The following is a 14,950-nucleotide window of genomic DNA, read 5'->3' as shown; positions in this document are numbered from 1 at the left end:
ACTCATCTTATTTGTACTAATTTTTCACTCTGATATTCTTTACTAGAGACTTCCTAATCTGAAATCTCTTATCTTTGATCTCTTTTGGATCAAAATCCTCTTGAATTCATTCTGAAATTTATTTTTTCCTAAAATTTATTTGTCAAATTTATTCATTATTCTCCCAAACTAATTTCATTCATTATTCTCCCAATCTAAACTTTGTTTTTTCCAATCCAGTTTATTTTGATATTACAGTAATGCCTCACTAATTTAGCCCTTCTATAATTTGGACTGCCTTCTTTTTTATGCATGTATTGTATTCATGTAAAATGGAGATTTTTTTTCCTAAACAGTAATTTTATGAAATTACAAAATCCTTTTGGAATGATTTTATAATCCCTTTGTAAAAAGAAGTAAAAATCATTCGGAAGGGAAAAAATAATTTAATTAAATTAAGGTATTTTTATTGTTAGATAATGCCTCTGCACATCCTTCTGATTAAATTTTATCACATGATGTGATGGCAATATGAAGTGCTGTTTTTATTTAACCCTTGAGTACCATAGCTCTCATACAACCTAGAGGGATCAGAGAGTCATCTTCATATTAAAGGAAGCAGTTTCTGAAGAGTTTTTTTTTTTTTTTTTTTGGATAATTTTTGAGAGGAGAGAAAAGGACAGTTGACAATATTAAAAATTATAGAACAGTACGTAACATTTACAACTGAGTTGCTGTTGTTGTTGTTATTTGGTTTTTAGGAACATTAGCAACTAAGGCCATATTGCTCTGGGGATATGCCATGTTCATTCCCTGACCTTTCCGCATCTTCTTATTTGTGGGTCATGGGCTTTAACCCCGGTCTAATCAAGAAGCGCGTGCTATGCATTGCTGTTCCCGCCCACCTGGCTACGGAGGCGCCTACTGAGCTGCAAGTTGGAATGATGTAAGGCAGAGTACAGTAATAAATGCATGAAAACACTTAAATGATGGTAACATTTTTATTTAATTAAATGGAATCAAAAGATAAAAAGTGTCAATCTGTTTAATAGCTGCAAAAATAATATTAATTTGGGTGATATGAGAATGTGGCTAGAAGAAGATGAAATAGCATTTTGGGGGTAAAAAAAAAATCTGTAGGTTAAGTATCTTGAGAGTCATCGTTCCAGTAGTAAGATGTTTGTGGTATTGATATTGAGAGTGGGGTTCAAAAAAGGTTTGTATTCACCCAGAAGTAGTAGTTGTGATAGAAGATTGAAGCAAACACCATGTATTACCCCTTTTCAACATAGTCACCAGACAAAATGTACATTTCCTCAGGCCAGTTGTGTAGAAGTCCTCTGACTGTCCTTCAAATCACATCAGCAGCAGCAAAGTGCTTTCCAAAAGAAAGGACTTCAAGGCTGGAAAAGTGGAAAGAATCAGAGGAGGCAAAGTCGGGGCAATAAGCAGGATGCAGCAATATTTCAAGCTCACATTCATGGGTATACCTCACTGCAGCATGCGAGGAATACATGGGAGCATTATCATGGAAAATGTATTTTATAGCAGCACATAGCTTTATGAGGAGATTGGAATAATGTTTCACCATCATAGTACAGCCCTTTTGAAGGCAATCTGTTAGTATTACACCATGCTGATACCAGAAAACTGACAGCATCACCTTGTCAGCACTTGGTTGCACCTTTGTTTAGTTTCAGGATCATAGTGATGGATCCAAGTTTTATCCATGGTGACTAGCTGTGAAAAAACTTCTTCCTTTTCCTAGCAAATTGACAGCATTTCATGTGCACATTGTGCCCTTTCCTTCTTCTGGTAAGTGGGTCAGAAGTCTGGGAACCCATCTAGCAGACACTTTACTCATATGTAATTGTTGATGGACGATGTTCTCCATAGATCCTTACACTAATCTGGAGTGCTGCAGCTAGTTCTTTGATGCTAATGTGGCAATCTTCCAGGATTGATGCCTCAATTTTTACAATGCTCTCTTCTGTTACAGCAATTGCTGGGCATCCTAGGATTTCTTCATCATGCTCAGAGATTCTTCTACATTTTAATTGTTTATACCAATGTGCAACAACACTGTAGCCTGGGCAGTCTTCTCCACAAACAGTGACCATTTCTTTGTGGATTGATTCAGGTATTTTTCCTTGCAAAAAGAGGGACCGAATCGCTGATCCATATTCCACTTTATTCATCATGCACATAAATGCACAGAGCCTCTGGGCTAATGTTTTTAGTCATAAAATAAACAACCTTTAATGGAGTCTATATTGTTTTGTGTGATTATGCAGTAAATAATTTTATCTATTTATTATTTTTTTTTTCTTTGAAACATAACCATTTCCTCAGTTTCACATTTTTCCTCATTTTACATTTAGTTTTCTTTGTCCCTTTAAAAACATAAAATCAAAGTTTCAGCATTATAATTATAATTGTTAATCAAACTTTTGGATTATATAATAATTTAAAGTTAGATTTGACAAATATATTATATTTGTAATATAATATATATATATATTATATTACAAATACTTACTGTATTCATTTTAACCTACCTACATCAGAATCATCAACTACCTCTTTATAAGAACCATAAGCCCTAGGAATGTTATGAAACTCTGCAAATTTCTTGGCATCTTCTAAGTGCCGTGCACCCACACATACTACCTAGTCAATTTAAATTAAACAAAGAAAATGGAGAAATTTTAAATATTAATATTACTATTAGTATTATATTAATATTAGTTTTTGTTAAATTTGATGGTATATGTATTTATGCTGTTGACTATGTTCCTTTTAACTTTTCATAGCATACATGAATTTGCATTTTTTTTTAATGTGGTAATTTGCTTATAGGTTACTAAATAATACTTGTGAATGTCCTGTATTTTGACCAGGCACATTATGGCTTAAGTTGCCACAAACCATTAAAAAACTAACCAGCCAATCACAGAAAAAGAAATATCATCAACATTAATTATTTAGTTTGTTTTGTTATTTGGTTTTTAGGAGCATTAGCAACTAAGGCCATATTGCTCCGTGATATGCGGTGGTCATTCCCTGACCTTTCGCATCCTCTGTATTTAGTGGTGACGGGCTCAAACCCCGTTCTAATCAAGAAGCGTGTGCTACACACTGCTGCTCCTTCCCCTGGCTACAGAGGCACCTTAATTATTTAGATTTTTACATATATATGAAACAGGTTTACTAAATAAATTTACTTCTATCATTTTAAGAAGTTCCTATGTTTGTTCAGTATACACTGTAGACACACAAAATCAACTTAAATGATATGCCACAACAAATTACACCTATTTCCAACATAAACAATTATCAACCCATTTCTCCTATCGCTAAGGTGGTTGTTCAATTGCAAAACCATAATCAACTGTACTCAGGGAACATAATGTTCCCCTAACAGCTTTGTTCATGCTATCTGCAGATTCAAACTGGTGGCCTGATAAACTTCAGCCAAGTGAATAAAAAGTAGCCAAAAGGGTTTGTGTCTGGAGAATAAAGAGGATGTGTCAGCATTTCTCACGACATTCTAGGAGTTTCAAATACTGCTGCAAGCCCATGTCTTGCAAATTAGGTGATCAGGACAAGAAGTGGGCTCGTAATATATATTGCACTAGCTGTGATTAGTGTCTCAGCAATGACTACTATCTACTATTTTTGCATAACTCAAACTGAAGGATAGAGGGAGAGATGGGAGAATATATATATTGAAATCTGGTCTTTATAAAAGGAGAACACAGGTGACTCAACTGAAATGGTAATCATGGAAATGATTACTCGATGGAAATCAGATTACAAACATCTAGAACCAGACAAATCCCATGTTATAACTCAAAGTGAATCAAATAATCTTGTGCACGATTTTAAATCTAAGTTCACAGGCAGAGCTTGTGGGATCTATGCTGAAGTAATGGAATTTGTTGTAAAAATATACAACTATATCTGTTATTTCATAAACAACAAAAAGTGCTATGGATGGTTCAATTTGCTATTGTAATGATGTTGATGAACTACTTAAGCTACTACTGTTCCTTGGAAGGAGCATAAATGAAGAATGGTGACTTTTTCATAGACTCTGAAATTATGTCTAAAAACTGTGCTACTCCACAATAGAAACATATACCCATTTATACCAGTCAGTTGTGATCTCCACACAAAAGAATCCTATGAGAACATGGAACTCCTTAAGGAAAGTAAACAAATATAAGTGCTGTACAACACACAATAAATATATATGCAGATGTCGAAGTTATTGGGATTCTTTTAGTCTACAAACTAGCTGTACAATATACTGTATTGTTTATTTTTGTGCGAGTCCAGCAGTAAAGCAGAAATATTTCATTATGAAAGAAAGATTGCGCCCCCAATGCACACACACAAATCCTGTACCTTGAGAGAGGGGATATATATAAGCCACTAGTTCATTGAATTAACATATTTTTATCACCATTCCACATTAAGTTAGATTTAATAAAGAATTTCATAAAAGCTATGAATGGAATGAAGATAATTTTCAATATTTAAAATTACAGTTCCATGTATTAGTGATGTGAAAATCACAGGTGTTTTTATTGGCCTTGCAGATCAGGAAGTCACCATTCAAGGATTTAACACTTTTTTGAAAAAGTGTTAAATCCTTTGGAACTGAAAGCTTGGAAATCTTTCAAGAAAATTTGTGAATATATTTTTGGTAACAAACAGGGCACACAACTATATACTGTAATACACTGTTTGTTTGAGAGTTTAATACAAGCCTCCCAAAATCTCAGTTGCAATATGTCTCTAAAAATATGCTTCCTTCTTCTACAGTAGTGTAGGAATGCCTTGGCATTGGGGCAAGTGCCAAGGGCGCTGGTATCAGAAGGGCACCACTGACAGGCCACATCAGTTCCATGTCAAGTTATTTCGACACCCGAGGCTAGCTGATGAAATGCTGTCCCTAGATGTCACATCAGGATAAGAGCAGAGGACAGGGTGAAAATTAATTTTTGTCAAATGTTTTCAGAGGACGATTCAAGCCTGCATGCATCCTTAAATCTGAGTACATACTGCATAGCAGCACAGATCTATTTGCTGTCCAGAATGCAACTTTTAAGGGACCAACCAGACAACCACTTCATCGGCACATGCTTGAATGCACAGCTGTTTGCAATTTAGCATTAGCAAAGGAACATGATGCAAGCTTATATAGCATCATATCTCTAAATAGGCCTACAAGGCTGGGACAATTCATGTTGATGATTAAGCTTCACACCAGCCAGAAGATAAATAAATTCAATACTGTAACTAAAAACACTTTATTTACAATAAAATAAGTATAAAATAGATATATATTTACAATAAAAATATATAAATAACACTGATAAAATATACTAAAAATAGAAATTAAAAGCGATAAAATTTGCTGTAGCTTTCGGAGGCAGCAGTCTCCTTCTTCAGCAGCATATGTTTACTGTGCGGCACATCCTTAAATAGCAGATCCACGTCACATGGTTCCACGGTTGGAATTTTCCATTTGCGCACCGGGACCAGAAATGGCTCGGGAATGCGCTAGCTGAAACCGTTCATCACATCCAAGAACGACGATTTCCGGGAGGGGGTGTAGATGTACACCCCTATCCCTATTAACAGTATTATTAGCTGCCCGAATACGTAAGCTCTCAAGCCACTTACGGTCCCAGAACCCTTGTGCATGATCTGTGATGACAGCATCCTCTGGGGAAATTTGATGTTGTTTCTCCCAGAAATGTTCTGCCACAGCAAAAGCAGACTTCCCATAGTTTGCAGACTTTATTACGTTTACATGCTCCCCCAGCCGGTCTTTCAATCACCGCCCCGTCTCACCCACATAACACACCCCACAATCTGGGCATTTAATTTCGTACACCACCCCACTGCTGGCTTCTTTGGATATGGGGTCTTTAACTCGAGATATCGCTGTGTGCAACCTCCAACCTGGGAGTTGCACACAGCGTATCTGACACCCCCAAATTATACGTGCAATGTGGTCTGAAAGGCCCGGATAGTAGGGAATGTATGCGGTGCTCACAGGGGCGAACTGCTCATTATGGGTGGACTCTACTCTTCTAATGGCTCTGTCCAACACCCTCTGGGGATAGCCGCACTTCTTGAGGTCTGCTGTGACCTGAACAATTTCATTACCTTTATCCTCGGAGGTGCTGCAGTGGGACCACACCCTGTCTATTAGAGCCTTGACCACACTGTTTTTGTGTTAGCTGGCCTGTGCCGAGGTATAGTGGGTATATTGATCCCGGGACATCGGCTTTCTAAATACCTTGGACTTAAGCCTGCCACCTTCCCTAATAACCAACACGTCAAGGAATGGAAAGGTTCCCTCTGCTTCCATCTCCAAAGTAAATTTGATAAAAGGGGAGCAACTATTAAGTACATTAAGTACCTGATCCTCCCTCCTCCTTTGTATAATGAAGAATGTGTCATCGACATATCTCCTCCATCTGCGCACGGGAAATTCCAAATCCCCAAAAATCCTGACTTCTAACTCTTCCATAGCTAAATTGGCCACTATGGCACTAATGGGAGAACCCATGGCTGTGCCATGGACCTGCCTGTACATGACATCTTGGAATACCATAACAGTACTAGATAAGCAAAACTCCACTCCTTCACAAATGTTATCAATACTTAGAGGTGACCTGGCACTTAACAATACATCCTTTTCTAAAGCCATAACACACTGCAAGCCAAACTTAATGGGAATACAAGTAAACAGTGACGTAACATCGAATGAAATCATTATCTCATCTTCCCGTATAGTCTGCCCTTTTATAAAGTCCACAAATTCCTTACTGTTCTTAATGATAAAGCTGGAAAGTCCTACTATGGGTGCAATTAGCTTAGCTAAGTACTTAGATAAAGCATATGTAGGACTGTTTATAAATGATACAATAGGTCTGAGCGGTATACCTACTTTATGTATCTTTGGGAGCCCATAGAATCTGGGTAAACAACATCCAGCAGCATGTAACGACCAATAGACCTCCTTAGATATCCATCCTGACTTTTGTCAACGTTGTAAAAGGCTATTCACTTGTTGTTCCCAACTAACCAACAGATTACGGTGGGTAACTTTGTATATAGCTGTATCCTGTAATAATTCTAATGCTTTATTATAATATTGTTCTTTGTCCAAAATAACCGTAGCCCTACCTTTATCCGCTGGTAGGACAATAATATCGTCATTCTGTTTGAGCTCCCTCAAAGCCTTTCTATGAATAATACTGAGGTTGGAGGGAGCTGGCTTGGCCTGACTCAAAATAGCCGCCACTCTAATGTGTACTTCATTAGCCTGGGTCGCTGATAACTTATAAATGGCTCTCTCGATGCCCATTGCTATTTTAGTGACCGACAGTTTACTGGGCATCAAGGCAAATTTGGTACCCAAGTTCAAAACCCCCTCCTGTTCCCTAGTAAGACGCTTGCTACTTAAATTACAAATGAAATTAGTACTACCATTGTTATGTACAATCACTGTCTCCTCCAATAATTTATGAAATTTACTAATTTGCCTCTGTTTATAAATACCTGCAATCTAAATCGTCTTCTCCGAAACCAACCTCACTATCAATAATCGATGCACTGGCAATGTATTGTTAATACATTCTAGAGTAAAATCAATTTGTCTTCTCGTAATCCACAGGTCATCATGTAGCTTACGGATCCAGATGCACAAAATGCTTTTTTGAAATCAATTAGTAGCTCTAACTAAGCGATCATCATCAAAGGGCATCTTTACATGAAACCCCCTTGGTATTAAACCATGCGTTTTACATCGATAGGCAAATCTTAGATGTTATTTCTGTTTTGCTTCTGTCATACGATGTTTCTCAAATTCCCGAATGTGCTGCACCACAGAATGGCCATAACTATTAAGGATATCTCTAAATAGGCCTACAAGGCTGGGACAATTCAAGCATCAGCCAAAAAAAAAAAAAAAAAACACACACACACACACACACATCCTTCTCATTTCACCCATTCACTTGCTCCAAATGTTTGTCTAGTTCTGCCTTTAATCTATTTAAGCTATCAACTTCTAAAACAACAGATGGAAGTTTGTTCCAGCAATTAACCACCCGCTGGCTAAAGGCAAACTTCCGCACATCTAGCATACAACTATCTTTCCTCAACTTGAATTATGCCCTCTCAGGCAATTATACTGAGCACGAGGAAGAATCCATGTACTGTGCACATTCTGCGATACTGAATAAGTTTGAGTTATAAATAATGTGGATATAGTGGTTTTGTGTTTGTTATATAAACAGGTAATCGTGAATATTGTGATTTATAATTCAAATAAAACAAAAAAAAAAGACGAATTAATTTTAGACATGCCACCAAAGAAAAGAAGCCAAACATAAATCAGTACAGTGTAGAAAGACTGCATAAAAAGGAAATAATAATAATAATAATAATAATAATAATAAAAAACATTCACCTTGTTTACAAAACTGGCTTAAATTTCAATTTTATTATTATTATTATTTTGAAACTGTACAAAATGTTGGAGACACTCGGATATTCAATTACTGTGACCATGTAAACAGAAATAGAGAAAATTTACAGCAAAGTGTGGATGATTCACTTCAGTGAAACAACAGATGATCTCTTGTTGGGGTAAAGCAAAACCACTTTCTCCTAAATCTCTAACAGGGTGCTTACAGTAGAAGGTTGACCAGAGCCTATTTTACGAATGTGGAATAACCTTTATCTGCCCACCAGCTATGGATTCATATAAAGTAGTTGACCAGCTCGACTTCTGAGTATGTAGTAGTAGTAGAGGCAATGTGATGCAAGAAAGCAAGTTTATGTAGCATCAGCCAAAGAAAAAAAAAAAAAAGAAAACCCATTTTGCACATCCATTCCCTCTAAAAGTTTGTCCAGTTCCTCCTTGAATTTATATAAGCTATCAACTTCCGCAACGACAGATGGAAGTTTGTTCCAGCAATCAACTACCTGCTGACTAAAGGCAAATTTCCGCATATCTATTCTACAACTGTCTTTCCTCAGTTTGAATTTATACCCCCTCAGGTTCGTAATCTGAGCAAGAGGATGAATTGGGGTTACTTCTACCCATCAGAATTAAGCCTGCTCAATTCTCATTTCATTGAGGTGTATAAGGCCTTATACACCTCAATCAGATCACCTCGCAGGTGCCTAGTCTCCAGGCGCTGCAATTTGCAGAACTTAAGCCTTTCTTGGTAAGAGCACCCCTTTGTTCCCCTCACCAATCTTGTTGCCCTACTTTGTACTTGTGTGCTAGCAACTCTACATCCTTCCTAAAATGAAGCCTCTAGACCTGTACACAGTACTCAAGGTGTGGCCTGACCATTGCCTTATACAAACAGACAATCACCTTATCCCTGCTAGCAAAATTCCTCTAAATCATTGACAATAAACCATAACCTGCTCTGGAAGCCTGTCTGACCTCACTGGTCAGAAAACTTCATATCTGACTGCACAATTACTACCAGTTTTTTTTTTTTTTTTTTTTTTTTATCACCCTAAGTGTAATACCATATAGTTGGTACGTTTCTCTGGGGTTACTTCTACCCATATGCAGTACTTTGCATTCGTTAATGTTAAACTTCAGTTGCCTGTTGCAATAGCACACTGCCATTACTGTCATTAACAACCCTGCCAACCTTTGTATTATCTGCATACTTGGACATTAAGCCTGATATACCTTCATCAGTATTATTGTTAAATATAGAAAACAACAAGAGGCCCAACAATGAACCCTGGGAACTCCACTAATAACATTACCATGAAGAGCAGTGTCCACTGATTACCACTCTCTTGTCTTTTCCCCCTCAACTACCCTTTTATCCATTGTAGCAACTTGCCCTTAATACTATACTGCTCCAACTTGTACAATAGTCTTCCATGTGCAACAGTATCAAAAGCTTTCCTGAAATCCAAGTATAAGGTATCAAAATTATTTTTTGCATCCAGTTCCTTTGTAACCACATCACAGTATCCAATCGAATGTGGGACAGGTAGTGGGATAGGTTTTACGGGTGCTACTAAGTTGCAGATGGTAATCTCTTAAGCTAAAGAGATTGCCATTGTGCTCAGCAACAGCACTATTGCCTAAATTTCTTGAAGGCCAGAAGGACAAACAATGCGTACCTAATTAAGTCTCTCATAATCCATTAACCTCATAATCTCATATGGAAAATTTTCTTTGTTCTATGGACACTATTTTAAATGTAATTACGAATGGAATTCAAAAAAATTTGCTAAACAGAAAAATCTGATATAAAAAAGTTTGTTAAACAAAGGTCAGACTGTACTTATTGACATTAAAAATGTTTTTACTGGCGTATTCTAAAAATTTTGTAACGAAAAACTGTCATGGGATGTTACTGAAGTGACATAATCTTCAGCTTCCACCAGAAGTGAATTATTGTAACTTGTATTGTAGCATCATACTTGTATGATGGCAACAATAATTTATCTTCTACTGGACCAAATTAAATGAAATTTTGCATGGAGCTTCATCTTAGGTCTATACTAGAGAAAAAAACTTTCAAACCTCCGAAAATTGCAGTAGTTTTTCCAGGATAGTGGAAAATATGAACATGTGATCAAGGAAATTTTCTCATATAATAAACGGGATAATGTGGACATATAGCATATTGTTGGAAAGCTAAGGAATTTAGAAACAGAAATATTAAGGTTTTAAGATACAAAAAACTTTTGGAAACTGGGAAAAGCGTTAATTCAAAAACGCATCTGGTTTTGAGTCACCTGGTGTTTTCAGATTGAATGTAAATTTTTTTCTTTACACTTTAACTCTGAGGCTGGAAAAGAGTTCTGCACATTTATGAAAACATTCTTCAACTTGGATTGGACATGTCATAAGATCTTTCGATAAATACTACACATAATGGAACAATTATAGATGGTGTATTTAGTCGTGAACTAAAATCTCTTCAATGTAAAAATTATATATCCTACTTTAGTCATCACAGACCAATACTTTCAGTAAACAATATGTAATTATTATTAATAAAATAAAAACACTGTTATATTATTGAATCCATGAATTTTATTAATATCTGAAAATTAAAATGTTTTTAACACCTGCCAATGACTCTTAAATGTAAAACATGTTAAATATGCTAGTGGCAGGACACATTATATACCTGGTGCAGAAGTTTTATTATTATTTATTATGATAATTTTATTTACATGCCTTTTTGCGATGATTTTACCAATTATCGTAAAAAGATGCGTAGCCACGAATTTTCCAAGGGTCCCAAAAACCTAGCTATGCCTAGGTCTGCTATATCCATTTAGACCTTTTCCCTGATAACCTTGGAACAATAGTGATGAACATGGAACCTTGAGTGCCAAATGATAGTGCCTGAGCATTCCTGCACTCTTTCTGATTGACTAAGTTCTATATAATTTCAATTGCCTGTTTTATCTTTGGTTCATTTCACATGTTCCTTTACTTAAAACCTTACTTAAAAGGTTTTTTTTTAAAAGGTTTTAAGTAAGAATCGGGAAAGGAAATGTACCTTTCTTTTCTTTTCTTAGTATATTTATTAACTGTACTAACTCAACTAACTGTATCAACTATTTGGTCACCTGATGGCACTGCTCCTGCTTCCACATGGGGGGACTCCAGTTGCTAATTGATTTATTAGTGACTAAGCAATTCCCAATGATTTATAGATCTTTCTAGCAAATATACTAGTTTAGTTAGTTTTGATCTTTATCTTTTACTTTATCAAAACAGCACTTTATTTTAAAAGTTGTAAATGAAGGCACAGAAAGGAAACTCTACTTTCTCCCTCCCCACAACCTAATTCCAGTGCTACTAATTCAATAGCTGCTTGGTCACTGCTCAGGGCTGGAAACCTGGGAGAAGAAAGTAACTCTCTCAGGCCAAAAAGAGCAAACATAAGAGTAAAATCACTACTACTCCTATATGACTTCAAGAGAAAATCCCATACAGTATAACCAATATACAGATAACTGAGAAAACACTAAGGCTTTAAAATGACAGCAGATTGATTTGAACCCATCAAAAATGCTCACATACATCATCATACATGCAAGAGAAGATTACAAATTAGGAAAAATGAAGGTCTCTGTTTGTGATCTAAAAAAATTGAGAAGGCTTAGTCCCCCAAGTTGGTTCAATACCTTAGATCCTGGGATATACTAGTGGCAACAGCTAACCCCAAAACACTTAAAAGTTGTTAGCAAAAACCCTCTTTGAAAAGAAACAGCAGTAATTGTAACACCCTACACTACCCTAAACTCTTCCAGGGAAGTGATCTCTATGTGAAACCTCTTGAACATGTCTAAGGATGGGATGACAAAACCTGAAAAATCAAGGAGTAACAGGGGTGAAGAGATTAATATCTGGAGAGATAGAAATATAATACCAACAATTTTTTTTTTTTTTTGCTTTAATGCACCAAAACCTCCAACAACAGTCAAAGCAGGATATTTTAACTGCCAAATAAGATGGTAAATATCAAATCCAATGTGGATTAAATATTTTATATTTAGTAAATGTCAAATCCCATATCAACAAAATGTTATAAAAAAAATTTTACAAATGAATTAATGCTTACAAAAACAAGAAAGAAATAATGGCACACTGTCAAGTGAATGCTAGTTCAAAGTGAAATACCTTTTGCATGCATCTCCCTAATTTCCCAAGGAGATGCATGCATCTCCTTGGGAAATTAACACATCTTCATTACCTACTTCTTGTTAGCATAATGAATTGGTCTGCTGCCAGAGCAATGCTAATCACCTTGAGTGTCTTCTCCTGGGAGGACTATACAGTGCCATCACTGAGCAGAATTACTTCCCCTCTTGAATTACTTCTTATAAATAAGGAATAATTAAAGAGAGATAATTTGTACACCTCATTTAGTTTTGGAAATAAGGCACAATATTTATACTGTGCACCTTATTCCTGAAATTACCGCCCCCCCCCCCCCCCAATTCCTGTCAATCATTTATAGCCCATTGCAAAGGCCTCCTGTTCGCTCACAATTCCAAAAACAACTTCTGTTCCTGTTAGCTTTTACAGTACATTTAATGATTCACCAACTAGCATAAATTCACTGTGGTATAAAAAGTAGATTAACAGTTACTAGTCTTCTCTCCATTGCACACAGAATTCTTACTACTATCAAGGCCAACTCTGAGTTGGCCTTTTACTTGGACATCATAGCAGCTTTTGATTTTGTTAACATTCATGCCTTTATGTCTGTAAGGAACATTTCCTATATTTTTAATATAGGAAATGAAATTGTTCCTTATATTTTAATGTTCTGCATTTTCTCAACCACTCTGTTCTCCAGAAGAATGCTGAAACTTGACTCTTGGGGCCAAACATAACAGTCAACAGGTTAAGGTTGAAGTTTACACAGAGTTCTTTCTGTAACTCTCTTTACTGTATTTCTGCTTCCTTTCTTATAGTGGAGAAGATCTTTTGAGATATGCAGATGACCTAAAGCTCATTGAAATCTCCCAGTCAAGACCATCACTGCAAGAATTTTAGTACCCCAAAGGCATGGCATTCCATCCAAAGATGTTCTAGCTTTGATGGAGATGATCCTTAAACTTCAATATGTCTGCAGTCTTGCTGATGCAACAAAGTATACATATGCACATAGTTTGCTCTATCCTAGCATCATTTGTGGGGTGTGAATTGGCATATCATCTGCTCCATCCAATCTAAAGCATCTTTGTGCTACAGAATACTAAAACATATGTTGGATTGCTCTGAAGTATCATTATGCACCTACCAAACACAACTCATCTTTCACTATATTAGGTATTCACTAAACTTCCTCACACCAACCATGATGCGAGGTTAACCATCACAGTGAAAAGGCTAAAAGAATGGACTACTCTCCCCAACATCTGGAATCTTGGTGTTGGCATATATACATCTTTTCACCAAGAGTCCTTACCTTCCATGCACTTTTCACATACAAGGCTGCACTTGTCTGATAGGTTTTTACCAGCTCAAATGCTGTCTAGTCTGTAGAACCTTGATGCTGGCCTGTATAAATTTATCTTAGACAATAAAGGGAATTAAGGGATCCTCTTACCAAGAGAGGCTTATGTTCTGCAAATTGCAGTGGCTAGACACCTGCGAGGTGATCTGATTGAGGAGTATAAGGGCTTGAATGGGTTGAGTGTGCTGAATTCTGATGGGATTTTTCCACTTGTTTGGATTATGAACCTTAGGGGCATAAATTCAAATTGAGGAAAGACAGATGTAGAATAGATGTGCGGAAATTTGCCTTTAGCCAGCGGGTGGTTAATTGCTGGAACAAACTTCCATCTGTCATTGTGGAAGTTGATAGGTTAAATAAATTTAAGGAGGAACTGGACAAACATTTAGAGGAAATTTGTTTGTAAATTTTTTTTGGCTGATGCTACATAAGCTCATACACTTGCTTTCTTGCATCACATGCCACTACTACTACTATTCTCTAACCGTGTTGTGCAAGGATTGCCGCAATTTATCAATCGTGTTAGAGCAAAACCGTGTTGTACAAGTGCCGTGTTATAAGGGGGTTACCTGTACCTCTCTTTCTCCCCCCTTATACAAGAGGAGGTGAGCTGTCTTGTGATTTTCTTCACCATACTTATTTTTGTTTTTATTGCTGTAAACCTCTGACGAATTTTTATTGTCAAAGGTGCTGTTGTTTGCATATGTACTCTCCATATCCAAACAGTATTTATTATTTATTTTTTGACTGCCACTGTATAGGTTTTGCTTCCTTGCATCTTATTGCTAGTAATTATACTGTGATTAGTCTTATTTAACAAACTCTATAGCACTAGAAAACTTCTGTTAGTTCAACAAAGGCTGCTTGCATGTCATCCTCAAGAGTAAACTATTTTGAAAAATATTTTTGTT

At 36.4% G+C, this 14,950-nt stretch overlaps 1 protein-coding gene across 1 annotated transcript in view; it reads right to left on the bottom strand.

Moving 5' to 3' along the window:
- The window catches only part of LOC150080963 (trans-1,2-dihydrobenzene-1,2-diol dehydrogenase-like), a 74,551-nt gene that overhangs the window by 38,285 nt on the left and 21,316 nt on the right, over window positions 1-14,950 (bottom strand). The window contains exon 3 of the mRNA XM_090382100.1: window positions 2,538-2,649. Within this exon, the coding sequence (XP_090238226.1) occupies window positions 2,538-2,649 (112 nt within the window). The remainder of the gene's footprint in view (window positions 1-2,537; window positions 2,650-14,950) is intronic.

This window comes from Mastigoproctus giganteus, chromosome 9 (assembly GCF_048544385.1).
Source record: "Mastigoproctus giganteus isolate SK-2022 chromosome 9, ASM4854438v1, whole genome shotgun sequence".
Lineage (NCBI taxonomy): Eukaryota > Metazoa > Arthropoda > Arachnida > Uropygi > Thelyphonidae > Mastigoproctus > Mastigoproctus giganteus.
Note: the sequence above shows the minus strand (reverse complement) of the source record. Positions and strands in the feature narration are given on the sequence as shown.